General features: G+C 46.6%; 1 protein-coding gene across 2 annotated transcripts in view; it reads left to right on the forward strand.

Moving 5' to 3' along the window:
- The window catches only part of FUS5 (Proteasome component (PCI) domain protein), a 99,089-nt gene that overhangs the window by 66,551 nt on the left and 5,714 nt on the right, over positions 1–26,824 (forward strand). For both annotated transcript variants that reach the window (XM_086516104.1, XM_086516103.1), the window contains exons 2-4: positions 16,329–16,404; positions 16,512–16,600; positions 16,678–16,767. In XM_086516104.1, coding sequence (XP_086372230.1) covers positions 16,329–16,404; positions 16,512–16,600; positions 16,678–16,767 — 255 coding nt within the window. The remainder of the gene's footprint in view (positions 1–16,328; positions 16,405–16,511; positions 16,601–16,677; positions 16,768–26,824) is intronic.

The following is a 26,824-nucleotide window of genomic DNA, read 5'->3' on the forward strand; positions in this document are numbered from 1 at the left end:
GGTATCCAAGTCCTTTGCAGTAATGTCTTAGCCCATGGGAATATGGTCTTGTGGCATGCAGGTAAGATTAGTGATTAGTGGAGTTTGCATGAGTAAAAGGTGTGGTTAATATCACTTCTCAAAACTATGTAAAGAACTTGATTACAGAAGAAGTAGCGTGTTGTTTTGGTTTCAAGCTATGAATCGACTCTCTCTCTCTCTCTCTCTCTCTTTCTTTCTTTCTCGCTCTCTGCTGTAGCAGGCCTACACCACCATGGCTCCATAGCCTAGCACCCAACAGTTTCCTCCAGCATAAGCTGCATCGAACTGCTGTATGAAAGTCAAAGCCTTTAGTTGATCCTCAGTTCCTCGGAAAGTCACTCCCTGCCCACCTTCGTTGCAATCTTTAGGCTGACTCAAAGGAGCCACGTTGTCGTAAACAGGTGCCTGCAAAAGTGGTGCTCTACGATTGCCCATTCCAGAACTCGCATCACCTATTTTACCTGTCAAATCTGCATTTTGGGCGTATGGCTGCGAAAAACGAGCCATACCAAACTGTGTTCCAGGCACTTGAAATTGGCCATAGGCGCCCTGAAATCCTGGTTGGACACCCATGTTCGTGTACATAGGGTTACCCATACCTGTTTGCATTGTCCCGAACACATTCCTTGGCATATACCCTGTGGAAGGTCCAACCATAGCTCGAAACACTGAACCACCTCCAAAATAACCAGGATAAGTAATAGATAATTGAAGGGTCTGACGCGTAGCCTGTTCATACTCCCTTGACCATTCACAAACGGTTCCTGTCCAACTAAAGCAAGTTGCTTTGGATCATTGGACACCGCTAGTTGGTCAACCACATGGGCTTTCCCTCGAGCATCATGAGTCCTTTGCGCATTGGAAATCTCCTTTTCCTGCAACGGTTCAGTCATGCCCTGTATAGGAGGCTGAAAACCCTGTGTCGGAGCCTGTAAGAACTCCTGCATCCTTGGGTTGCTAGCCAACTACTGAAACATGTCCATGCAGCAACGCAGTTGAGCTCTAAACAACCTGTCCTCTTCTTGAAGAATTGAAGGAACTTTCTCTGTGCCATGTGAGGAAGATCCCTCTTTAGGTACTTCGTCTCTCTTCTCTGCCATAACGACAAGCACTGTGTTGCTTTCACCCACAACAATCCACGCTGCACTTTTTGAAGAAAAAGTGACTATTCCGTCGATGGAACTATGTAACCGGCCTGGACAACGTAGAGGGTGGTACTATTTCAATTACTTGTTAACTTTATACAGAGCACTGAGAAGGAAAGAGAACACAGATGCGTCCAACGACTAGAATGTCACTGCGCACACGAGACCAACATCCTGTAGGCCCCAAAGACTGGCGCCCCTTTCGATATTTCTTTGTTCAATTTAAGGTAGACGATCCGACCACTTAGTACAAGCTTTCACAAAGCTATCCAAACCTGGCGAGGGCTGAAAACTCAGATTTCCGACCTGATTTTGGCAGCATAACAACGCAAAACCCCCTATAGGTCAAAAGTATCTGTCTAGGGCGGATTCCCTCGATATCTGGAAGCTTTCTGGTGAGCTGTCACAAAAATTTAGCGGGTTGTAATTCTCTGTTTTCCATTGCCCGGGGTGCCCAAAAGCCTGCACACGCATCCCAAGGCTCTCACGAGGCTCCCCTGGTGTTCCCTTGCAGTTTAGGTGCGAAACCCTAAACCTGCAGAAAAACACAGCAGGCTGTAATTCCCTGTTTTGGATCGTTTTTAGCAGAGCGAACATGCCTACGCGCGTCCCAAGGACTCCCGGACGCAATGGGACAGTTCCCCTTTTAATTGGACAAGTTTTCACGCGAGAAAACTCTCTAAGCTCGCAATCTTTCGCGATGGAATTGTGCGTACCTGTGGGGGATTAGCAATTAGCTAATTCGGTTCTTGTTTATAAGGCTCTTGCCTTGGCAAACGTGCATAAACCCCGAGAACTGTACATATTCATCTGAGTAGCCCAACTAGTGGGGCATTACCATATGTGCCAAAGGGGAGAGAGAGATGCAGGAGAGCAAGTCATCTCGCTACATGAGACAGAGAAGAAGCAATCTTTCCATTAAAGGTGTAGACCTGCACCCACTACTCACACACACGTTGCAAGTCACTTAATGAACCAAAAACCAGCCCCAGCCTCAAAATGGGCGCCCCCTCTTGCTGAGGTGTCTTGCAGGCTACTCTCCTTCTGCCAAGTGTCCAGTTTGCCCCTTTGAGTTAATTCCCTAGTTCCCATTGACTTATAAAGTTGTGACTTTCCGAGTGGTCCATAGTTCATTCGACGCACACAGGCTTCCATACTCATCCGAATTCAGTGCTAACTGGCTCGATGAGTCCCAGACTGACCGACCCAGATTCTCGATGTGAGAAACCTGTTCGTCCGTAGCCGTTTCACGCTGGCCATGCAATGTCCACTTGCACCTTTTCAAGGGTTCCGGGGAAAACAAGTAAAAATAAAAATTAATAAAAATATCTAGTACTTATTTACGGAAAATACATCTCCTGATGACACAGAATCTTGCATTGTGCGTTGCATTGTTGACGTGGCAGAATCCACTGACATACTGACGTGGCAGATTCCGTACGATGCTGACGTGGTAGGGCCGGAAATTACGCTGGTTGCTGTATGGATTTCCGCAAATCACACTGTTGCTTTTTTTGGGAAGATTTTGGGATTAGTTGCTCAATTGCTTTACTTTAAAAAGCTTTTTAAAGCTTGAAAGATTTTGAGTTTAACTGCTTTTGGGGCTCTGCTTTTGGCATCCCTTGTAAGAATAAAAGAGCCCTAAGGGCCTCACGCTTCAGAGCATCTGGACGCAGAGTCTGAGAGCAGGGGTTCCTGCGGGAGTTGTACTTTGCTCAAAGGTTAATATAAAAGAAATACCGAAAGGGGCGCCAGTCTTTGGGGCCAATCTCTCTTGGCACGAACTAGGCCGGGCTGTGTCGACCAATTTGAACTGTGACTTTAAAGTTGTGAAGTATTTTAAGTGATTCTCTCTCATGTTGCGGTAGAATCTTGACTTGGAGTGTCCAAGTCTGTTACAAGATCAGCCTGGCGACAACAGATTCCATAGCGTCTTTGCAGCAGATGCCTCATCAGCCCTAGTGTTTTTGGAACATCAGATCAGCCCTAGTGTTTGCAGTTCCTTGGCGACAAGACCCATTTTTGCATCTGGTTTCAGTTTTCAGCAGTCCGACTCCACACCGCAGCCCCCAAACCTCGCAGATCTTACCTTCCCGTAGCAGATCCTCGCCGCACGGTCAGATCAGCTAGCATTTGCACATTCAGCCCGCTATTCGCAGATTTCAGCATCTGCGTTTTCAGCGCATCGTTGTCGCGTCGTCGTCATTGCTGTTGTCACCGACATAGAGTTAGAATTCAGCAGGTACAAGATTTGCAGATTTCAGCCCTCAGCATTTTCAGGTTTCAGCCTGTCTCATCGTTGTCATCATCGCCGTCGACATCGTCGGCAAGACCATTGCATTTAGGCCATTGTAGAGATTTGTGCAATCAATAGCAAAGACTTCTCTTGCCATCGAGAGAGGGGCCCTTGGAGAAGGGTTTGACAACTTTTCTGGTGTCGTATTCTTCTCTCTCTATCTCTCAGTCTCAGCACCTTCATTCACAATGTTTATTACTTTGTTTTTGATCATTTGCACTCTCTCACTAAAGGAACGGAAGGCTCTCCCTTTCGTAAGTAGAAGGAACCCTTGAGCACAGTTAGGACACTCATCTTGAGCAAAGTTCAACATTCATTTCCGTTGCTCCTTGCATTGGTATCATAGCTTTATAGCTTTGGCAGTGTTTTGTATTACTCAAGGAAAGAACCACATTAAATTTTTTTGCTTGTTGCGGTCGCACGTAACCCAAGTCCACTTGGGCATGTCGATTGTCATCACCCAAAGCGGAATGGATACTTCGCATAGAGAGCATGGAAGTGGCGAAGAAGAATTTTCCCCACCAGGAGGTTTTTCTGACCCTCCCCCCTCCTCATCTACGCCAAGGATTGCACCAAATCCTATGGAGTCTTTGGTCAAGACGATGATGGACATGATGTTACAACAAGAAGCGCAACGAGCGCGAGTTCGAAGAAAGAAAGGCAATCTTGGATCGCGAACACGAAGAAAGAAAAGCAGAATTGGATCGGGAGCGCAAAGAAAGAAAGGTAGCCCTGGAGCGTGAGCGTGAGCAAGCGCACTTGGCGGCCGAAGAAAGAAAGGCAGCTATTGAGCTTGAGCGTGAGCAAACACGCGAAACCCAACAGGTAGCGGCCGAAGACAGACGAGCGGCCTTGGAGTTAGAGCGTGAGGCGCAGAGAGACCAACGCATGCAAGAGTTGGCCCTACAGGTACTCACTTCGAAACCCGAGCCGGCCAAAGATGTGGGTGGTTCATCAAGTGGCGCAAGCCGAGATTCAGACTCCAACAATCCCGTCACTGAGAAGTTGACATTTAGTAAGTATGACGGTAAGATGGATGCTAGCGTTATTCATTCTTGGTTGCATCAAATTAATGCTTATTTTGCGACAACTAAGAAGATAGGGAATAGCAAGGTTTTAACGGCAGCCATGTACCTTGCCGGTGATGCCATTAATTGGTATCACGCATGGCGAGAGGCACAGTTGACTGCGCACCTAGAGGAAGCCGACGCAGACGTGCCCCTTTCCTTCAATTGGGCCGACTTCCAAGACAAGCTCAAGGCACGGTTTATGTCTCCTCATTACCCAGCGCAGTTGAAAGAAGATTGGCGCAATCTCAAGCAGAATGGTATGCCAGTCATGTCTTTTTCTAACAGTGTTTTGCAACTCGGCACCCAATTACACAAATCGGATGATGAGTGCAAAGAGGCTTTCCTTTGTGGGTTGGACGAATATATCAAGTTTGATGTAGAAGTCTTTGACCCCGTGGATCTCAACAAGGTAGTAGCAATTGCTCTCTCCCAAGAGATGAAGCACAACAAGGGAAAGCCTAAGGAGAACAAGTCGTCTCAAAGTACCTCTCAGACTTCTCAAAACCCTCAGAATGGTAAGAACGGTAACTCTTCTAGCCAATCTTCCTCTAATCCTTCGAAAAAGAACGCACAAAACGAATCTAAGGGTAAAGCTAAAACACCTGCTAAACCTAAGCTAACCCCGGATGAAGTAGACGCAAAAGGAATTATAGGAGGATACATAACGGCAGAAGAACAAGTCATTTATGCTAAGGAAGGTCGTTGTTATCAATGTCGAGAAACAGATGAAGATCTTTGATCAATAGATACATCAATGAATACTAGAGGCTAGAGCAAAGCAGGAGATGGAAAAATATGGAGCCTCCAAAATCAACAAGACTGTATACTGAGTACTCCAAATGACAAAACATAAATAGAGCCTAGAGGGTGGAGTCCAACCGCTCGATGCTAAATAGTGAATCCAAAACATAAGTAGTCTAAGAGGAGTTAGGACCGAGGCTAGAGCAAAATGCAATGAGCTCTAACTCTCATCGTAGGCCACCTCCTCATCATCATCCTCATCATCACCCTCATCATCCTCATCCTCATCCCAAGCCTCATCCTCAACAACGGAGCATGAAGTCCCAATATCACTGGGCATGCTAATCGGAAGAGACTTCATAATATCATCAGTGCTCTGTGCAATAGCCTCCTGAATCTCTTGCAACTCAAGCAAACGCTCCTCATCCTTCTCTTTGTTAAGCATCTCCAATGTCACCTCCATTCTCTCATAGCCGCGCTCTTTGATCTTGCATAAGAGCCTCAAGTTGGTGTGTATGTAGACAAGCTTCTCGGTATGAGCAGGAAGTAGCTTGAGAGAGAGAGAAGGTGCTCCAATTTCTCTCACATGGAGAGGCACATGTCCCTTGAGAAAGCACCTTAAGTGCAAGAGTCTGCAATGTGGGCGTGCAAGCCCCAAAAGTCTCCCACCATTTTACACCCTCTTGCATTCTCTTTGGATCCTTTGCAATAGGATGAGCAAATGACTTTCTTTCAGTGAGGAAAGTGTCCAACTCATCAATGAGGGTACCCTGCATGGTCAAATCACCCTTGGTATACCTGTCCAAAAATGTCATCCACCCGTCATGAACCTCACTATCATTGAATTGCTCTCTTCCTCGCCATACATGATGTAACAAGTATCCCACAGCATGCGATGGTGTGTGCATCATATTCCATCTATCAACGCATAGGTCCTTGGTCTCTTGCATCCTTGCCGCATCAATACCTTGCATGTTTTGAATTTGCTCAACCATGCGATCTGTAAGCTCATACACAAGCCCCATGGTGGCTCCTTCCCTATCAGCCAAACGAAGTATCTTCAAGATGGGAGCACAAATCTTCAAAATCAACTTGGCCTCTTTCCAAAAGGTAGCATTAAACACAATGTCCGAGACCACTATGGCCTTTGCAGTCCTGGATGCCTTCATTTTCACAAATTTTGCATCAATCATAAGCCTAAGCACACCTTGCATACATCTCTCATCCACAAGACTAGCCAACAGGATGAAGTAGTAGGCAAATCGAGTGGCCGATGGCTTCAACAATTCCTTCTTGCTAAGCATTCGAAACAATGCCAAGATAGTGGACTTCCTTGTGACAAATGTGACAACCTTTGTTGCATCTTCAAGAATTTTTGCAATCCAAGAGAGCTTCCCAATATCCTCAAACAAGAGGTCCAAGCAATGGCATGCACATCTCGTGCAAAAAATGTGTTTCCATTTCTCTTCCACCATTTGCCCGGCTCCAACACAATTAGTTGCATTGTCCATGCATACTTGCACAACATTTGAGGTAGGATTGAGGGTCCTATCCCAATAATCATATCCTTAAGCTGCTTGAAAATAAATTCTGATGTAGACGTGTCCACATACAATTGTGCATCCATGTTTCTTCCATTTCTCGCGCACACCCATGATCTCATGACCAATACATTTGACCTCATCATTTAACTCTGTGGTGCGCAAAGCATTGTATGTGGGAGGCACATAAGATGGACCAACTTGTCCAATTGCCTTGACCATTTCCAAAAAGAAAGGACTTCGCACTTTCCATTTAGGAATGTCCTCTGTATAAAAAACTTGCGCAAGGCTTGATCTGCTTGCTTGCAAGCTAAATGCACTTGCCAAAGGCCCTTGTGCAAACATCCTCTTCTTGCTTGAGGACCCCACATTTGATTTGGAAGCCGAAGTCCCAGTGACACTTACATATGCACTCCTTGATGCATGTGTACTCATTGAGCCTAAAGCACCTCCTTGAGATAGAGAGGCATTACCTCCCAAATCATCCACCAAGGCATCTACATATGCATTTGGGTCCTTCCCATCATTCTGTACTTCTACATGCAATCTTGTGACCACCTCTTTGACGTCCTTTGGCACATTGTCACATGGGCCTACACCATAGCCAGAGATGGACAATAAATATGCAAGAATACGAGAGGGATCTCCGTCTCAAGTATGCCCACAATACTTGCATTTACACGTAAATTGCCCTTTCTTTTGAGGCTTCAATTGTTCTACATATTGCCATTCAGAACGCTTCACTCGGGCCATCTGAATTCTGCAAACTTGCAAAATTGCAAACCTTGACAAAGTGGAGGCCTCACGAGTCAGGAGCGGCCCACGGGTAAACAGAGAGCGTAGGTGAAGATGGTGAACTGCGGGAGAGAGAGTGTGAGTAGGACTCACGGTCTCAAGCCTCAATCGGGTCACGGCTGTGCAGAAAGTGCAGCGTTGTAGACTCTAGAAAACTTGCGCAGAGGCGTTTACGGGTAAATGTGACATTTGGGGGAAAAAACCGCCACATCATCAAATCGGCCCTGCTCACGTCCGGAATCCCCAATCAGACGCCAATCTCACGCGGACGCGCCTCGAAGTATGGTTTCCCAATTAGACGCGTCTGAAAAAAACTATGCTTTTGGGCATTAGATGGTTTCATGAGCATAACCCTCTTATTGATTGGGAGGAAAATATTTTCACTTTAAATGCCAAAAGTGACTCTCCCATGATCATTCGTGGTGAGGAGGGTCTGCATTCTTTGCCTATCATTTCTCATGTGCAGGCAAAGCGTGAATTATGACGAGGAGCACAAGTGGCATTCATTTATGTCTCTCCAATTACCCAGAGCATTCAGACTCTAGATATGTATTCGGCTTTGTTTACCAAGTTTAAGCATCTCCTTTTGCAGGATGATCTTCCACCCTGTCTCCCACCTGAGAGGTCGGAGGACCATCGCATTGAGCTTATGAAGGGAGCACAGCTTGTCAGTAAGGCTCTCTACTGTTTGAACAAGACCCAGGAAGAAGAGTTAGAGCGGCATCTCACGGAGTTGGTGGCTAGAGGATTCATACGTCCTAGTGTAAGTCCTTTTGCTGCTCCTATTTTTTTTGTCCGCAAGAAAGATGGTTTGTCTCGTTTGTGTGTTGATTAAAGGGCATTGAAGAAGATGACCAATGCCTCGCATTGAGTATATCCTTGATAGGTTCAATGGGGCAAAGGTTTTCAATAAGATCAATCTCAAAAGTGGATACCATTAGGTAAGGGTATTCAAAGGCGACATCTACAAGACCGCCTTTCCCACGGAGCGAGGGCAATGGGAGTATGTAGTTTTGCCTTTTGGATTGACAGGTGTTGTGGGTACATTTAACCGTCTCATGGTAGGCTGTTTTGGCGATATGGTTGGTGTATGTGTGTTCATCTTTATTGATGATATTCTCATTTTTTCTGCATTGTGAAAACAACATGAAAAGGATGTAGAAAGGGTACTAACCCGTTTGGATGAGTGTCAACTGTACATTGCAGCTAAGAAATTTGAGTTTTTTTTCACTGAAGCTACTTATCTGGGTTATATCATTTCTGCAGAAGGCGTCAAGTTAGACCCCGCGAAGGTGGAACAGACACGTAATTGGGATTTGCCCAAAGCTGCATATGATGTGTGTTCTTTTCTTGGTTTATGTCAAGCATATAGTTCGCACATAGAGAATTTTGCATGCATTGCCGCACCTACGCCATATGTTTTGAAAGGGGTAAGGACTCGCCGACAGCGTGTGGATTTGCCCGAGGCAGCCGTTGAGGCTTTCACAACTCTTAAGGTTACGGTGACAGAAGCGCCATGTCTAATCCTTGCCTCTTGGGATGACCCCTTTGAGGTATGGACGGATGCAAGCAATGTCGCCATTGGCGCTGTGCTTCAGCAGCATGGTCGTCCAGTTGCTTTCCTTCGTCTAAAGCTCAATAGTGCAGAAAAAAACTATTCAGTTTATGATAAAGAACTTTTGTCTATCATTCACTCTCTTAAGCATTAGAAGCATTTTCTTTATGGGAGAGAGTTTACAGTTCGCACAGATCACCAAGCCCTCAAGTGGCTCCAGTCTATGCCTAGTGCACATTGGAGTGATCGCCAAGCACGGTGGTCACAATTTTTTGAGCAATTTGGAGGTTTGATTGAGTATGTGCTTGGAAAAGCTAACCCTATTGCAGATGCGTTAAGTCGCAAAGGACAGATCGTGCTCTTGAGTCAAGATCACAGTTTCTCTTCAGGGTGTATCTTTCAACAGCATGAAGAAACAGTACGTAGATTCTGAGTTTGGTAAGCAATGGTTGTAGGCTCTTGCTTCCCAAGGGCCAAGCAACTATCTCATTCGTGATAGGTTGTATTTTCGTCACCGTCTATGTGTGTTACCCTCTCTCAAGACGACCATATTGCATGATGAACATGACTCTCTCACGGGTGGACACAAGGGAATGAACACCGCTCTGGAAAAAATAGAAAGATTCTTTTATTGGCTTAAAATGCGAAAAGATGTGTTTCGTTATGTCACACAGTGCACTATTTGTCAAAAGGTAAAAGCTCCTCGGGATAAGTAGCAAGGCCTCTTGCTTCCATTGCCTCATTCAAAGAACACTCAATGTTTGACAATTGTTGATCGTTTCGGCAAGTTTTGCATGTTGATTCCTTGTAAGGCCACAGTCACTGCACAAGATGTAGCACGGTTGTTCATAAAGCATTGATACCCCCTCTGTGGTTTTGCCAAAATCGATTGTTTCAGATAGGGATGTTAAGTTCACGTCCAATTTTTGTCGCGCACTCTTTGAAAATTTTGGCACTAAGTTGAATTCTACCGATGGAAGGCAAACTCATGCCGTCGCTCCTCAGTGCTAGCCACCTCCTGTCTAGCATGTTGCATCCGCTCCTCCAACCAAGGACTGTCTGGGGTGCTCCTGCATCCTTTGTAAGGAAACTATGCCCCGTTGGAGATGCTGCTCCTCCTCCCTGGCTGCAGCCAAGCGAACTGCAGACTCTTGGATGAACAAGCGACTGAGCTCAGCCAGGCCAGAAGCCACTCTATCAGAAGGGGTGTCCTGCGTGTCCAAGCTCTCTGACCAAAGTGCCTCCACTCTCTCTCTAAGGTCTGGATCCAACAAGATCCTCTCAGAGATGGGTAGCATCGCACCTCCCCTCCTTTGTTTGTCATGGTGAGGATCACTGGCGCATGGTCGGAAAAAGTAGTCCTTGTCAGGATGCAAACAGATCCCCCCATGTTACAAATGTGGTCACTTACGTAGGAGCGATCTATTCAAGATAGATTCACTCCTGCTATTGTGCGGTTAGAGCGAGAGAAAGACAAGCTATTTGGGGGCCTCACAAAGCCCGAGTTTTGCCAAACATCAGAAACCCTCAAAGTCATACATAGGCGCTCCCAGCTTGCCAACTCAGCCCCGTTTATAGTAGCATGACCACCTCCAATTCTGTCAGAGGGATCCTCCAACATGTTGAAGTTTCCCCAACACACCACTGCTCTGCATGCGCCAAAGACTCTACAATATGAGACCAAATCTCTGCTCGTGCACTTGCCACATTGGGGGCGCATATATGTTCAGGGAGCCCATGAGGCAACCTTGAACATGCATAGTAATCCATTGAGCCTTGCTCGACACAATAATACCTCTGTCCACAATGGCATGCTGCCATGAGTCCGCAATAGTCATACATACCCCTCCTTGGATACCTCGAGGTCCAAATGCAGCTGACCAAAATAACGACCACACAAAATGTGACCATATCGGCTCTCACAGAGATGATGCTCCTGTAGCATAAGAATATCGATCTCACCACCCACAAGGCATTGCTGAAGCTCTTGACGCTACCGACCCCTTTGACGCTGAAACTGGGGCCCTCCTAATCCCTGTATATTCCATGAGACGATCCTCATGGAGTTAGTGAGAAGAAACAGATGCTGCAACAACAGCCAACCTCGCTATCTTAGAGGCGGACTTGGATGGGCGGAAATCCGTATCCGAGCGACCTCTAGACGAACGCTGTCAAAGTGACCGTCCCACCGAGGCCCAAGCCGAGCTTGCAGTCCGTAAGGCTACATCCTCTGTCCAAGAATCCTCATGTATAAAGACATAGCAAGGGGGGCTCCAGGTGTTAGCAAACAAGTGTACCACAATGTGGATGCAACCTGTTGCATCCGGCAGTGTCACACTAAACTTGGCTAAAGGCCAAAGTGTCTGTACCAGATTTGTCACTCCTAGGTTCCTTCTGTGGTGTGAGAACTCAATAGCGTGGATCTGGAGCCAGTCAAGAACTGTGTGCAAGGTCCACCCTCTGTATAGTCCCTGCCGCACAACGGAAAGGAGAAACCTACCGTTGTATCTAGAGCCTCAGTGCCTCGGGATGCTAAGAAGAGGACGTGAACTCGAAAGCAAGCTTCCTTCAGGTTGGAAGAAGGGTCACCGAGGAAGCGTGTAAAGCTGTAGTCGAAGATTTACCATCGTCTGCGAATGTCGAAGCTGGTCAAACCACGAGGGACTGTTGCAAAAGGAGAGGTCTAGACCAGGAGAGGCGTCAGGTGGGGCTGTCCCTCTCGAGCCATGCAACTTGTAGCAAAAGCACTACCAAGAGAACGTCTCGCTGCAGATGTGTGTCCAGTCCCCTGCGTCCGAGGAGTGTGGGATGGGTCGAGAGATGAGACTGAGGGCCGCACTGGGGAGAGAGGAGGAGCGGGAAGACGGGGAGAGGGGGGGGGGGGGGGGGGGCGGTTTGGGTTTGCGGTGGAGGGAGCCCCCTTAGGGGGCTCCTACTGGAGGGGGTCAAAACGGTTCTTTGTCGGAACCCAATGCTGCTGATCTGCAGGAGGACGGCCACCGGGAGGGGAGTATGGCGAGCCTGTCCTTGTCGACGGTGGATTGGCACCTATTGCCAACCGTCAACTGGTTGATCGTTGGCCTCTGTCGAGGTACCAGCCTGTGTGTCGTGGGTACTTGTCTGCTTGGAATGCTTAGCCTTGGGAGGCTGTGCATGCGCTATGGGTCGAGATATCTTGCGAGGATAGGTCTTCGCTAAGTGGCCCATCTGTCTGCAAATGAAGCATTGGTTTGGGAGTCCCGAATACTCCACCCTCTGGCGTAACCATCCCTCACTCACCCTAGGGAGAAGGACCACCTTCAGGAATGTGTGCGTGTCACGAACTAGGACGCGAACTGAAGGCAGGCCGGTAGCCTTGGCTGCAACTGAAGCTGCCATGTGCGGGGTCTCCAACATTGTCCCTATCTCGGAACCAATCTTGGAAAGAAGCGGTAAGTACTCCCACCGTAGGCCAGGGAAGTAGACCGAAATAGGCAAGCTTGCCTCCTCGACAAGAACATCCAATGCTGGATCGAACCCATAGCGCCATTGTCGGAAATGAGCTCTGACCGCTCGAATGGCCAACGGGCTCATTGAAATGACCATGGCAGCCATCTCGGGAGTCTCAAACTCTATCTAATAGGATCCTCGTCCGAGAAGCTAGATGTCAATGATCTTTCCACCTCTGCTAAAAGGCGGGCCTACAGAAGGTCGTGCACCTCTCCTCAACTGGGACGACTGCCAATTATCTTGCAGGTGACAAAGGTGGCCTCGAGGTGCTCCACCTCTGCTGCGAGGCTCGCTTGCTTTGTTGACGACAGAGCAAGTCGAATAGTGGGCTCTGCGGGGTCGGTCGAGGGGGCTTCGTCAGAGTCCCTCTGTGGTGTAATATGAGTCTCCATTCGTGTTTGCTTATGTGGAAGAAGGCGAGTGACGGGGTGAAGGAGAGTTTACCGACGAGCTGAAATCAGCCCACCAACATTGCTGCCGAAACGAAAAGAAGGGGGGGGGGGGGGGTGTGTGTGTTGATGGGTAAGGCGGGCGGGGGCACACGGCGCTGGCTGAGCGACAGCATGCTGCCAGATTGGCGCGCTGCACGAGGCGGGAGGGAGGGGTGGGGATACTGATGGCGAGAGGGGCGGGTGCAAGGCAGCGAGGGGGGGGGGGATGGTGTGCAGACGAGAGGAGGCGGGTGTAGGGCGGGGGGGGGGGGGGGGGGGGGGGGGGGGGATGGGGTATGATGCGCAGGCAAGCGGGAGCAGCCGCGTGCGCGTTGTGATGGTTTGTACTTGTAGCCAGCAAAGCTTATCTTGTGGGACTTGAAATCAAACTTCCCCCCTATGCTTATTATTACTCCGATGCCTTTCGAGGGAAATGATGTTATTCTCCCGTAGCAAAGACACATGAGCATCAAGAAAGACACTCAACCACCTTGCCCCCGCGGGTGGGGGGCAGTCTCGTTAAAACGAGATTGGGAAATGAAAGGGGGACATCACAGATCTCAACGGACACCACCTGTGAGCTGACGCCCTTCCAAGCAGGTATGGCATTTCCTTTGGGAAAACTGTCAGGTTACAAGGACAGTTTAGCGTGGTGAGCGATAAGCTACCTAGCGGAGGAAGCTCCAAAGGGAAGGCAAATGGAAGGCCCGCATTACCTGGGCCCTGATCAGAGGTACTTGGTTGTTGTCACGCCTTGTACTAGTCAGTGAGATGGGTTTCTCAAGGTGCTGCTCCAAGAGAGTAGATAATCTTGGCCTCTTGAGGAAGGTAAATCCGCACGTAGTCCAAGGGAAACTAGTGGCAAAAGCGTCTACCCTAGGAGTTTGGGTGCAATCGAAGTTTCGATCGTTTTGCTCGTGCATTTTTAGTGTGCGAGGAAAACGGCCGAGAGTACCCATCCCCGACTCCTAAAACAAAACAAAACAAAAAATTGGAGGTCTTGATTGCAGTCAGGGCGTGCTCGGACAGTCTTTTCTTCAAGGTTCAGAGCAAGGGCAGATTGCATCGTGTCCTCTAGGAACCACCAGAGATCTCAGAGTGCTGCTTCCAGCGGATCAGAGTGTTGGGCAGTAGTGCGAGATCGCGCGTGCTAGACCCCGACGCAGCCATCTTAGAGACAGGAGACTGGAGATTGTGGGCTTGGGACAGCCGCCCCCTAGCCTGTGTTCAGTGGGATCCCGGAGAATGGTTTTGGTGAGATCCCTTCACTGCCAGAGACCATCCTGGGATTCCCTTTTTTCTGTACACAGCCCGTCTGGGCCGTCACATCCTGACTGCTCGACGTGAGATTTCTCCAAAAGCAGCTGACCGTTGGCAGAGGTAGGGCCTCTCACCTGAGTTCTTGACAGATTTTTGGACACGCCTCTGGGACAACTGACAGCCCAGGACAGCCACGATGTTCCAGTGGCTGGTTGCTCACAGGGCCGCAGCAGTGGGCAGCTGGTTGGAGCACAGTGGCCACCTTCTAGTGTGCACAACATGTGGTCACCATAGAGAGACAGCGGCATTGCCTATGGGACTGCTCCAAGGCACAGCAGATATGGCTGCGGGTCCTTCCTTTGTTTCCCTCACTAGGTACAGCTAGACAGTTTATCTGGGGCTTGGCAGCATGGTCCACCCTCACGGGCCCAGCATTTCAGTACGAGACAAGAGCCAGTGATCATGATGATAGAGATACAGGATGGCCGACCACGACTACATCCAGCCTTGGAGGTACCCCCCAGGACTGGAGACAGGAGGCAGACGGTCGATGGGCCCTCATCAGCCTGACATTGTGGCTCATACGGTGGGCTCGATGCTTTCGCATTTTTGAGGCCAGAGCAGTTCCACCTGCAGAGACAATACGAGACATTTGGTTAGAGCTCATACACACCTTGAGAGGCCAGGCCTTCCTACGACTATGGAGGTCGGGCCCCTTCTTCACTATTGAGCTGGGGACCCCTCGATGGCATTACCGCCCACCAGTGTGGCTCTTCCCACCTCTTGTCTCCTGATTTAGCCTACATTTGTACATATTTTTTCAGTTGGGAGTCTCCCCCCTCATGTATCTTTTCCTTCATTGGGGGTGCTGTAGCCCGTGAGCGTTTTTTAAATAATGGAAGGATCTCTTTTTTGTAAAAAAGAAAATGATCCCGCCAAAACCACTCCCTTGGGTCCCACTGCACTCGTGACACGGCGACTCTCCCAAGCTCCAATCTCCAGACTCAAGATCTGATGGGTCAGGATCAAGCACACAGGTCCTCTCTCAGATTAATAATTGACCCGTCTTGAGAAGAATCCTCCTCGATTCATCTATCCCCCTACTATACATGGTGGAGATATACAACGGAGTCTTTTTCATAACAGATAGTGACTTGAGAGACGAAAGATATCATCAGGTTCTAGGAGATTAGAAGGATAGAAACAAAGAAGAGGAGAGAAGGCCGCAGAGGCAGACAAAGGTGCCTCCAGTCACACAAGTTTACAGACACAGGGATCCACCAGAGGATCTACTCTACTGACTCAGCAGAGACACCACAAGAACCATTAGGGTTCCTGGGGATTCTATGTGCCATCTTTCGTGGCAGGAATACAACATGCATCTCTTGCACCCATTAGGGTGCATTGGGATTCTACTGTGCCTTCATGCAGTTTTGATAATTATGGTGTTCTTTTTGCTGTGTGTATGGCACAGTTTGAGGAGAAATTTCCTCTGCTTGGATCACAGAGGAATGTATATGCTAGGAAATCTGCGAAAATTTCTTTGAAAACCAAGAAATAGTCTTTGCCATTCATTGTATAATTATGGGCATGTTTGGGATCACGCCTCTGTGGTGTTCGGCTTTTGTACATTTTATCTTGAGGTTGTTTATTTTAATAGAAGATTCTCTTGGAAAAAAAAAGTAGTCGAAGAAAATAGTACATGTAAATTGTAGTGCATCTTGCGAATTTGACAAAGCTTTAATTCTATCCGTATTCCCCATGCTACTCATGCATTGACGTTATTGAAGAACTATTGCAGCCTTGCAGGATATGTCCTCCTTAGATTTTACACCAAAATGAAGTTCAGTTGTTAGATTCTTGTAGGTTCAGTTCTTTCCTAGGAACATTGGCTTTTGCTTGCTTATGGTCCAGTTTGTGGGCCTGAATGTCTGTGAAATAACGTAGACAGACAGAAGTTAAATTGTAGTCCTTGTTAATGCAGCTTCAAGGAACTGAGCACTCCAACTTCCTGGATCTGTTACGTCTGTTTGCACATGGCACGTGGACTGATTATAAAAGTAAGTTTAAGCTACCTTGTAAGCTTTAGCATTGCCAATTCTTGATCTCGTGTAAATATAAGTGGCTTGGTCTGTTTTTGATAAGTCAATTGTTTTTTTAATTGCAGAAAGTGTTTCTCAGCTTCCCTGCTTAGGAAGTGATCAGGAGCTGAAATTGAAGCAGCTTACCGTGCTCACTTTAGCAGAGACAATGAAGGTTTTAGTTGATGCTTTGTTCTTTTGAATGATGCTTTGGATAGATTTATCAAGAAAACAGTGCTTATTATGTCCCAGGTTTTGCCCTATGATCTTCTGATGAAGCAGCTTGACATCTCAAATGTCCGGGAATTAGAAGATATGCTAATTAACGAGTGCATGTATGCTGTAAGTAAATTGAATTTGTTACAGTTCTATTGGAGAGTTGCCTTCATGCCTTCATCACTCAATGATCTTGTCATAATGTTATCATTTTGAAATAATTGGGAAAAAAATTTGCTGTCTGTTTTTTGTTCGAATCAAGATTTCTCTTCATATGAGAGGGGTGTTTCTTGCAAGCCATCCATTTGTGTAGCCCAAAGAGAGCTTAGGATATCTGCTTCTTCAGCTTTTTGGGGTGTCACGAGACGGGCACCACGTGCCAACAGAAAAGAACAGACTGAACATACTTTTAGCACTTCAATAACAACTGAACTGAAAGAGAGAGAGAGCACACGCGACACCGAGGCGGAATTCCACCCCAAGAGAGCACTGGCCCCAAACCTTGGCGCCCCTTTCGGTATTTATTTATATTGCTTGAACTCAGTACAATGTCGGTTGTTATGTCCCGCTCGCAGGAGAGGGGATCTAGCCCAGATGCCGTCGGGATGGGCGTCGAGTGTCCGGGTGGACGTAGTGTGGCCGGCCATTATTATAAAAGGGAGGCCAAGGCCTCATTTACAGTTATCGACCCCCACTGGCAGAGTGCTAGTGGTTAGCCCGCGAGGCTAGGAGTGCGCGAGGTCACCTCGAGGAGGTGAGGCCGGGTGGTATGGGACGCTCGGTCTTACAGGTGCACGGCTACGTCCTCGGACGTTGGCCCCTGCACGGGGGAGCTGCCGGATGGTGGCTATGGTCGGGTGGTTCGTCCGACTCGTATCTGTAGGCGGTCTGTGTAGCCGGGAGATCCTATCCCCGCGTTTGTTTCATGGTATCAGAGCCGGCTTGGCTGCACAAAGGACCGTGTGCACACCTACAGACTGATTTAAGTCGGATGATTACCATTTTATGCATTTTTTTTGATGAATTGGTTATTTAATTAATCGTTTTTCTTCTCATGAGTGTGCGTGCAGGTGAAAATTAATGTTACTTTGCTGTTTTTTGATAAAATTCAGCAATCTGACAGGTGGGAATGTTGAAAATCAGGAAGTTCTTTGATAATTTGCTGATTTCTTTTGTGAGTTTCGATGAAAATCACTTTATGTTGTTTAATTTGCTCACGGGGCATTAAATTTAGCATAGTTTATTAAATTCCCTTTGTATTCCTCTCTGTGAAGTGCTACAGTGAGCAAATACAGAGAGAAAGAGAGAGAAAGGGCGCATTGATTCCCCTTGCAGTCTCTAGTGTGGAGCGAAGGGAGGGGTGCTGCCCTTGATATGTTGCAAAGAGGAGAGAGAGCTAAGCTCTTGTGTTGCAGAAGAGGGGAGACAAATTGTGCAAGTGGGCACAGAGAGAGAGCGCACACAGAGGAGAGGTCCAGCGTGGACTTTTGTTTTTAGCGCTGGCTCCTAGCTGGAGGCTCCTTCGTATGCTGCTGGAGGCCCTTGTGCGTGCTGGCCACGGGCAACCACGCGCCTCTCCTTTCCTTCGCTCCCTCCACGCAACAGTGACAACGCGTAGTTTTTTTTCTTACGCTGCAAAGTTTCATTGATTTTTTTTAGAGGGCTGCCCATTATTTTATGACCAAGTGACTTATTAACTTATTAAAAGGCCAGGCCATTTTTAAGTGGGGACACCTTGATTTTTTCTTAAAAGGTCAATGTGAAACCCGTGTTGTATTAAAACTCACTTACAGAGACTGAGTTTTCCTCCAAAGAAACTCATTTTTGAGCTCTCTACTTCTCTCTACTGCTCCTCCCTCTCACCTACTCGTGCTCTCGCGTTCTTGCCATCACCTGCTCGCGTTGACGCTCATGCCGACGCATAGAGCTCTTCAAACTTCAACTTTTCGCGACCAAAAAGTGCAGAAAAGGCTCGGTTTCGCGTGAATTTTCCAGTTTTTCACGCACTTCGCCATGGATTCCTCCAGCTCCGATGTGATCTCTTTTTGCTGGGCGGCAGTAACCTTGTAGGGAGGTGTATTTGGTGGGCTACAACCTGGCACCAAATCTCTCGCAAGATCCTCAGGTCTCTTTGGCGGCAACTGAGACAATAATGAATAAAAAAAACAGTCACTAAACTCTTGCAAAAATGTTGACCTTTCATTATCTAACACAGATAAATTTGACTGACAATTATCTGAAACATCACATGCAAAAATCAAGTGCGCAGAAAGATGATTCTTAATTACAGAAGTGATAACCGAAGCTGATACAATAGGGACGGACTCCCCTTTAAGCTTTACATCGAGGATGTGAGTTTTATCCCTATGCTACAGGGTGACCTTTTTGTTGAAGACATCCAAAACTCCCATCTACACGGAACATCCATGGGATTCCCAAGAACAACACATCGAACCTTACCAGTGACATGATATAAAATCCCTCTGTGTCCACATATGGCTAAATATGCAGACGCAGCTTTCCAATGATGGGAGTAAGACACTCTGCATGGTCAGGACATGCCAAACCTGCCTCTGCTGTGTACCCCATCTCTTCAGCTTTGATGTTCAACTTGGTAGCCAACTCTGGTGAGATAAAGTTTGCCTTAGCACTTGGATCAAAGAAAATAAGTGCTATCTGATCCCTAACTTTACCCCACGCTCCGCATAACTCACTGGCATTTGAATTCGGATTATCATCCACCATATTTGACACTAAACCTGTCATGGGTTTGTGCATTTTCCCTTTCTCGTCCTCTTTGTCCTCTAAGTCAGCTGGCCTCTTCCTCTGTGGACAATCTGCAACAATATGAGAGGCTGCTCACAAATAAAGCATTTATTCTCAGCCATTAAAGCCTTCTTCTCTTCGAACTACTTGCGTACAAAAGGCTCCCTTTTCTGTTTCTTTGCCTGTCCTACAGACGTCTCTGCTGACCTTTTCTGACCCTTGGGAAGCTTCAAGAGTCGCTTTCACAAAGGGATTCTTTGTTGAATTTTTCTTTGGCTGGCCCCCTTTCACGTTGTGTAACAAACTTGGAGACCCCAAGTCTAGAATCTGTCGCTACACAAGAGAGAATCACTTTAAAATACTTCACAGCTTTAAAACACAGTTCAATTCGAGACGACACGGCCTGGCGGAGTTCTGTGCCCAGAGGTATTGGCCCCAAAGACTGGCGCCCCTTTCGGTATTTCTTTTATATTAATGCTTGATCAAAGTTACAACTCCCACGGGTCCTCGGCTCTCAGACTCTACGCCCAGATGCTCTGAAGAGTGAGGCCCTTAGGGCTCTTTTATTCTTACAAGGGATGCCAAAAGCAGAGCCGAAAAGAAGTTAAACTAAAAAGCAAACTGTTTCAAAAGCAATTTATCCCAAAAAATGTGTGAAAAGCATCAACGTGAATTGCGGAATTCCGTACAGTCAATCAATGCTTTTTGCGGAGCTGCCACGTCATCAACTTGTCAACACTTTTTGCGGGCTACCGTATTGTTTGCTACGTCAGCCAGTCTACTGGGCATGCCACATCATCACTTTGTGACATATCCCCCTCTTGAAAGAATTGTAATCGCCCTTGATTACGCTTGCAAAACAGACAGAGGCCATAAACGAGTTCAATAGACACTAACTCTAAATACCGGTGCACTAGACACGACACCTCTAGTACTCGTACAAAGACGACAGTCACATCACTGTTCATGACATCACATGACAATCAATCACAGAAACATTAATTCCGAATCTCAGACCATGACTGCCAGCAACGTATTTAGTAACCACATCTAGATCCATTCCGGACCTCACTGATGATAGGTTAACTAATCCCATATTGCAATCATGTCTATAGAGATTTTCGACTCAAGCATTGTCGTGTGCAAGTAGTCATTCGCCTCAAGCATTGTCGTGTGTGAGAATCATTCGCCTCAAGCACTATCGTGTGCGAGAATCATTTGCCTCAAGCATTGTCGTGTGCGAGAATCATTCGACTCAAGCATTATCGTGTGCGAGAATCATTCGTCTCAAGCACTGTCGTGTGCGAGAATCATTTCCGAGGATCCCAATCCATCACTAAGATCATACTGAACAGAGTGGTCCAGTCATTCATTCCATTGAATCAGTCGTGATTCATTTGTTATCAGGTTTCACTCGGAAGCTGTCACTGCTCCAAAATCATCGTCTCATTCTTAATTCTGCTCTTTCTCCAGAATTAACAGATTCTTTCATTAGTTTTATTCGAAATCTAAAATCATCTTCCAAAAAGTCTTATTTCATAAGCTCATATTGAACAGAGTGGTCCAGTCATTCATTCCATTGAATCAGTCATGATTCATGATTTGTTATCAGGTTTCATTCGGAAGCTGTCACTGCTCCAAAATCATCGTCTCATTCTTAATTCTGCTCTTTCTCCAGAATTAACAGATTCTTTCATAATCATCACTAAGCTCATATTGAACAGAGTGGTCCAGTCATTCATTTCATTGAATCAGTCATGATTCATGATTTGTTATCAGGTTTCATGATTCATTATCAGGTTTCATTCGGAAGCTGTCACTGCTCCAAACTCATCGTCTCATTCTTAATTCTGCTCTTTTTGCAGAATTAACAGATTCTTTCATAAAACATTAGTTTTATTCAAAATCTAAAATCATCTTCCAAAAAGTCTTATCTCATAAATTCATAAAGCAAAATAATGCTAGTTCATCCATAATTCTTTATCTAAAATCTGTTCTGGAACGAGTATCACCTCGTCCTGTTGTTCTTTCAATTGGCCAGTCATCCTGATTCTTGTGCCTTTTTAGGGCATCGTGTAGCAATATGTCCTCGTTCTCCACATTCAAAACACTTTCTTGCTTTGAAATATTCATCTCTTTGGTCTTCTGTCTGTGAAGGTCGTCTATCTCTTTATCGATTGTTTCTGCATGACTAGTTGAAGGTTCATCAATTGTGTGGAAAGTCAATGTTTACTTGGGATTTTGTCCGTGGAAACTTCTATTGTGGTTATGTTGCTAAAATCGGGTTAGAGTAAAGGAATTTCAGCCTGATAAAAGTGGGACAACTTGTAGAATTTGACAGGTTTTTCTCAAGTATAATAAGAATAAAGAAATACCGAAAGGGCGCCTTTGGGGCCAATAGGGTGTCGTTGTCTGCTTGGTAGCGCTCTAGCTGCTTGGCCGTGGTTTGTCTTGAAGTGTTGAATTTCAATCACAAGCTTATTCGTGAAGTTCCTTTGTGTTCTAAAGTCTAAAGTTTCGGGTGAAAGCCTACGTCTATCGCAGTACGGGCCGGTTTCAGATGAACAGGTTCATATGAAAAGGTATGACCCTTCACGAAGAGACACATCCTTTAGGCGAATAGACATGTCTTTAGGCGAATAGACACATCCATTCGATGAAGAGCCGCAACCATTGGTTGAAGGGGCATGACTAGTCCTCGAAGGAGTGTGGTTGTTGTGAAGAGGCATGACTTTAGAGCGAAGGTTAAGGTGCAGCGGAAGTGAATGTTTGGACATGCACGGTCTGCGAACAGACTCACAAAAGTGCCAAATCACTTCCTATTCTAGGCTGACTGGACTGAACTGAACCCTTGTCATGCTGTAGCTTGTCCACGGACACATAGGGTTGGATGTGTCACGTGACATCCCCTCCTTTTCAAAGTGAGGTATTGGTACCGAACTGTATGGCGTCGAGGGAGATCGCCAATAGCGTCTGGAATCCTGGAAAGGACTCTTCGCCGGCCCACTGTGATGTGTGGGTCATGCAATACTTGAACTTCATAAAGGTCTGCAATGCTTCCACTTGGGCCGCGCCGAAAGCGACAGTCATCTTCAATGCTTCCACTTCGTCTATAGTCATGCATCTACCTTCTTCAAGATCTCCGAGGCTAAAAATCCATGAAACCACTTCCAACACAAAAACATGAACATACCTATTCCATGTAAAGTGATTGGAAAAAATCTTGTCTTCTCTAAAGACTCTGCATGCAATGTAGATGAACATAGAGACGGAGTGCCAAACCGTTCATCAAGCACACGCAAACATCAAGCACACGCAAACAATGGGTCGAATCTTGACTTTCTGATCTAAATCAATCAACTGTGGCAAATCACAATGGAAATGCCGATGCTTGATGCTCAATCCTTCTTGTGCTCTTTTGGATACTGTGTCATGCCAAGGAAGAGACACGGAATATAAATTCCTTGAGTGCAAACATTTCATCTTTGCATGAGTAATCCGCATACATCCGTGCTCATTCATGTGTGAATCGTGCTCAACATACAATATGTCATGCCTATGAAAAGGGATCACATAAGGACGGTGATTAAAATACAGGAAACCATCATGAATGAAACACTCGAACAATGCGTGCTGACTAATCATTCGAACACATAGTACTTCTTGTGAGGGTTCTTTGGACCTAGGCTCGAGAGCCAAGATCGGTTCTTCGTGTTTGATCGAACCTTCCTGTGGGGGTTCTGTGGACTTAGACTCGAGAGCCAAGATTGGTTCTTTGTGATTGATCGAATCTGCAATGAGGTTAGCTTTACTAGAGAAAGTATCAACTAACACATTATCCTTGTGAACAATCACATAATCTTCATGCAAATTATCATGCTTGTGAGAAATCACATCTTGATCATCATGCAAATCATCATGCTTGTCCTTATCATCCAAATCATCATACTTATCATTATCATGCAATTCATCATGCTTATCATCATGCAAATCCTGTGCGTCATGCTTTGGAGAAGAAGAGACTGAGAGAGTCTCCTTTTCCCGAATCTCTTGCATCAATGCCTGCACTTGAGAAAAGAATCGGAACAAGGCGGCTTTCCTTTCGTTGTGCTCATGCTCTATGGCTGCCATTCTTTCTTCGTGTTCACGCTCTATTTCTGCATTTCTTGCTTCGCCTTCTAACTTCCTTTCCATACACAACTGCTTCAACTCCTCCATAGGAGTTAGTGCAATCCTTGGCGTAGATGGGGAAGGGGGAGGGTCGGAAAAACCTCCTCGTGGGGAAAATTCTTCTTCACCACCCTCATGCTCATCACCTTCATGCGAAGTATGCATTCCGCTTCGGGTGATGGCCATCCACTGAAGTCTTGGGTTCTTAAGTTCACGAGGAACTTGGGTTATTGTGGGTCTTGGTTCTTGAGTTCTTGAGGTGCCTCTTTAGCTTGCAATCTGTGTTAGAGAAGGATCTTCTCTTCATCCGAGTTCTGCTCTTTTCCGCGGGTGCACCCCTTGGCGGCCTTGCGCTCACACCAAGGTTGCTTTTTCCCACCTCCCGTCAATTGGCCGGCGGCTAAGTGCACGGTCTGCTCTCAATGAGTGAAAAGAGGCACAAGGGGAGGCTGGACAAGTCCTTTCTTGGGTTTCCTGTCACTCTTCAAAAACACGATTAGGAATCGACATGCCCAAGAGAACTTGGGTTACGTGCGACCGCAAGAAGCAAAAAAAATCCTTGTGGTTCTTGTGGTTCTTTCCTTGAGTGATACAGAACACTGCTAAAGCTTTGATACCAATGTAAGGTGTAGCAGAAGTGAATGTTGAACTTCGCTCAAGATAGTGCTCCGAACTGTGCTCAAGTGTTTCTTTTACTTATGGAAGGGAGAGCCTTCCGTTCCTTTAGTGAGAGAGTGCAATGGACACAAACAAAGTGGTGAACATTGTGAATGAAGGTGCTGAGACTGAGAACGCCGAGTCTAGGGCTGAATCTGTCGCGATGGAATTACAAAACGTTGAATGTCGTGCTGCTCCAAAAACGCTAGGGCTGAATTCTGCTGTCGCTGTGGAGTTTGCTAACGCTAGGGCTGGTCTGATATCTGCGGGGGAATCTGCTAAAGCTAGGGCTGATCTGAGGTTGTACTGTCGTCGAGAATCTGCAAGTGCAAAAACGCTGCCTGATCTGATGCAAAAATGCTAGGCCTTCTGGTGAGTGAAAACGCTAAAGTTGTTGCGGGGGTGGGGGGGGGAGGGGGAGTCTTGCTGAGAAGTTGTCTTATGAACACCGGGTTCTTGCTGCCTCTTTTGCCAGAAAGTGCTAGCGCTAGGTTTCTTATATACAAACTTATGAAACTTGCCCTACCTAGTTTCCAACAAAAGTCACTTACAAATAATAAGTGAAAAATGTCAAAAATAGGGAAAATAGTTCTATGCACTGTAAAAATGCTACTAATGGGTCTTGATGGAAATCTGATGATCATGCTGTGTGCAACCGGAGGATATGCATCTACTCTAAGTGTTTGGACATGCACGGTCTGCGAACAAACACACAAAAGTGCCAGATTACTTCCTATTCTAGACTGACTGGACCGAACTGAACCCTTGTCATGCTGTAGCTTGTCCACGGACATAGGGTTGGATGTGTCACGTGATAGAAGGGTTGTGACCATTCGAGAACAGGGGTCCTCCTGGGTTGGTCACACTTCACATCTGTGTCTGTAATGAATCAAGAAGAGTGTATAATGTAATAACAAGTCACAATTGTAACAGACACACTGTAATGTGTAGTGGAAGTGAATGATGGTGGAAGCTCAGGATGAGTGCATTAGTCGGTGCTCAAGGTTCCTGTTACTTAACAGGAAGGGAGAGCTTTCCTAGCTTAGAGAGAGAATGTGCAATGACCAAACAAGAGAGTGGAAAGCAAACTGAGTGAGTGCAAGGGAGTGCTAGAGAGAGAGAGAGAGAGAGAGAGAGAGAGAGAGAGAGAGAGAGAGAGAGAGAGAGAGACGAGTCACGACAGCAGATGGGATCCCAAACCCCCCTCCAAGGGCCCCCCTCTCTATTGCTGGAGAGGTATTTGCTTTAGATTGCACAAAGTCTGGTACAATGCTTCTAGATGCTGTGGTGCTTGACGATGACGACGATGTCGACGACGATTGCGATGGCGACGAAGACTGATGTCTGCGATGCTAATGGATGAAATCTGAAAACACTAGGCCTTCTGCTGGGAATCTGCCAGAATTGCAACGCTACGAGGCTGATCTGCAACACCGACGCGTCAACGGCTGAAACTGAAAACGCTAGCTGTCTGAGGCTAAATCTGCAAAACGCTGGCTGTTTTGTGCTGAAAACTGAAAATGCTAGGCTGATCTGATCTTGGTGTTGGGTCGTGACAACGAGTTTCTGCTACCGGGTAGGTGCGGTACGGTGAGGCTAAGGGCTGATCTTCTGGCCAAAACGCCAAGGCTGAAACGCTGGTTCTGACTGCTGAAAATGCTGATGCTTGCTGCTAAAAATGTTGGTACTTGCTGAGAAAACGCTTGAGAGCTTGCGGCTTGCTGTGCTCTATTTGTCTTCTGCTTCTTCCTAGCGCCCAAGGGGCTCCCTTTATAGCTGCCAGAAGGTAGGTCGAGCAGTCTCCCCAACAGCCCACGATTTGGTAAATTAATAAAGTCACTTATAATAAAATGACTTTAGAAGAGGTGTTCACATGCAAGTGCAAACTGGGTTCCTATGGTGGAAAATGCTCATGCTATGGGTTGTGCAATTAGAGGGTATGTGGCTACTCTAAGTGCCTGGACATGCACAGCGTGCGTACAGGCTCACAAGGGTGCCAGAACACTTCCTAGGCTACCTAAAGCCTAGAAGTAGGAACAACTTGTCCACATGCACATAGGTTAGATGTGCACGTTACATAGACGTTTGGCACTTCAAACAACTGAACATAAAGACAAAGAGAATCCGCATGAGACACGGAGTGGCGGAGTTTCACTCCCAGACTGCAATCGCCCCAAACGATGGTGCCCCTTTCGGTATTTCTTTATATTCGTTCTGTGGCTTTGCTCTGCTTCTCACGCAGTAGAATGCGAGAGAGAGATATATCTCAAGGCCCTTGGCCATTCAAATGCAATTTACATGAAAAGCATCAAGTCTAAAAGCTCTTGGTCAAAAAGCATGCGTCCAAAGGGCTGTCCGTACAATGCTGTCATGTCAGCAATAGCCATCGTAAAATGCGGAATCTTGTGCAATTGCCATGTCATCAGCCATCAACACAAAACGCGGAGCGTCCATAGAGCTGCCACGTCATCATCTCCACGCAAATCTGAGGTTGTGTGTGTGTGTGCTTTATTTACTTAGGCCCCATTAGCCTGGGTATCATAAGTTGGTCGGGTTTAGGGTTTACAATCTACTCTATAATTGGGCCACT

This window comes from Adiantum capillus-veneris, chromosome 7 (genome assembly GCF_014529385.1).
Source record: "Adiantum capillus-veneris isolate H3 chromosome 7, ASM1452938v2, whole genome shotgun sequence".
Lineage (NCBI taxonomy): Eukaryota > Viridiplantae > Streptophyta > Polypodiopsida > Polypodiales > Pteridaceae > Adiantum > Adiantum capillus-veneris.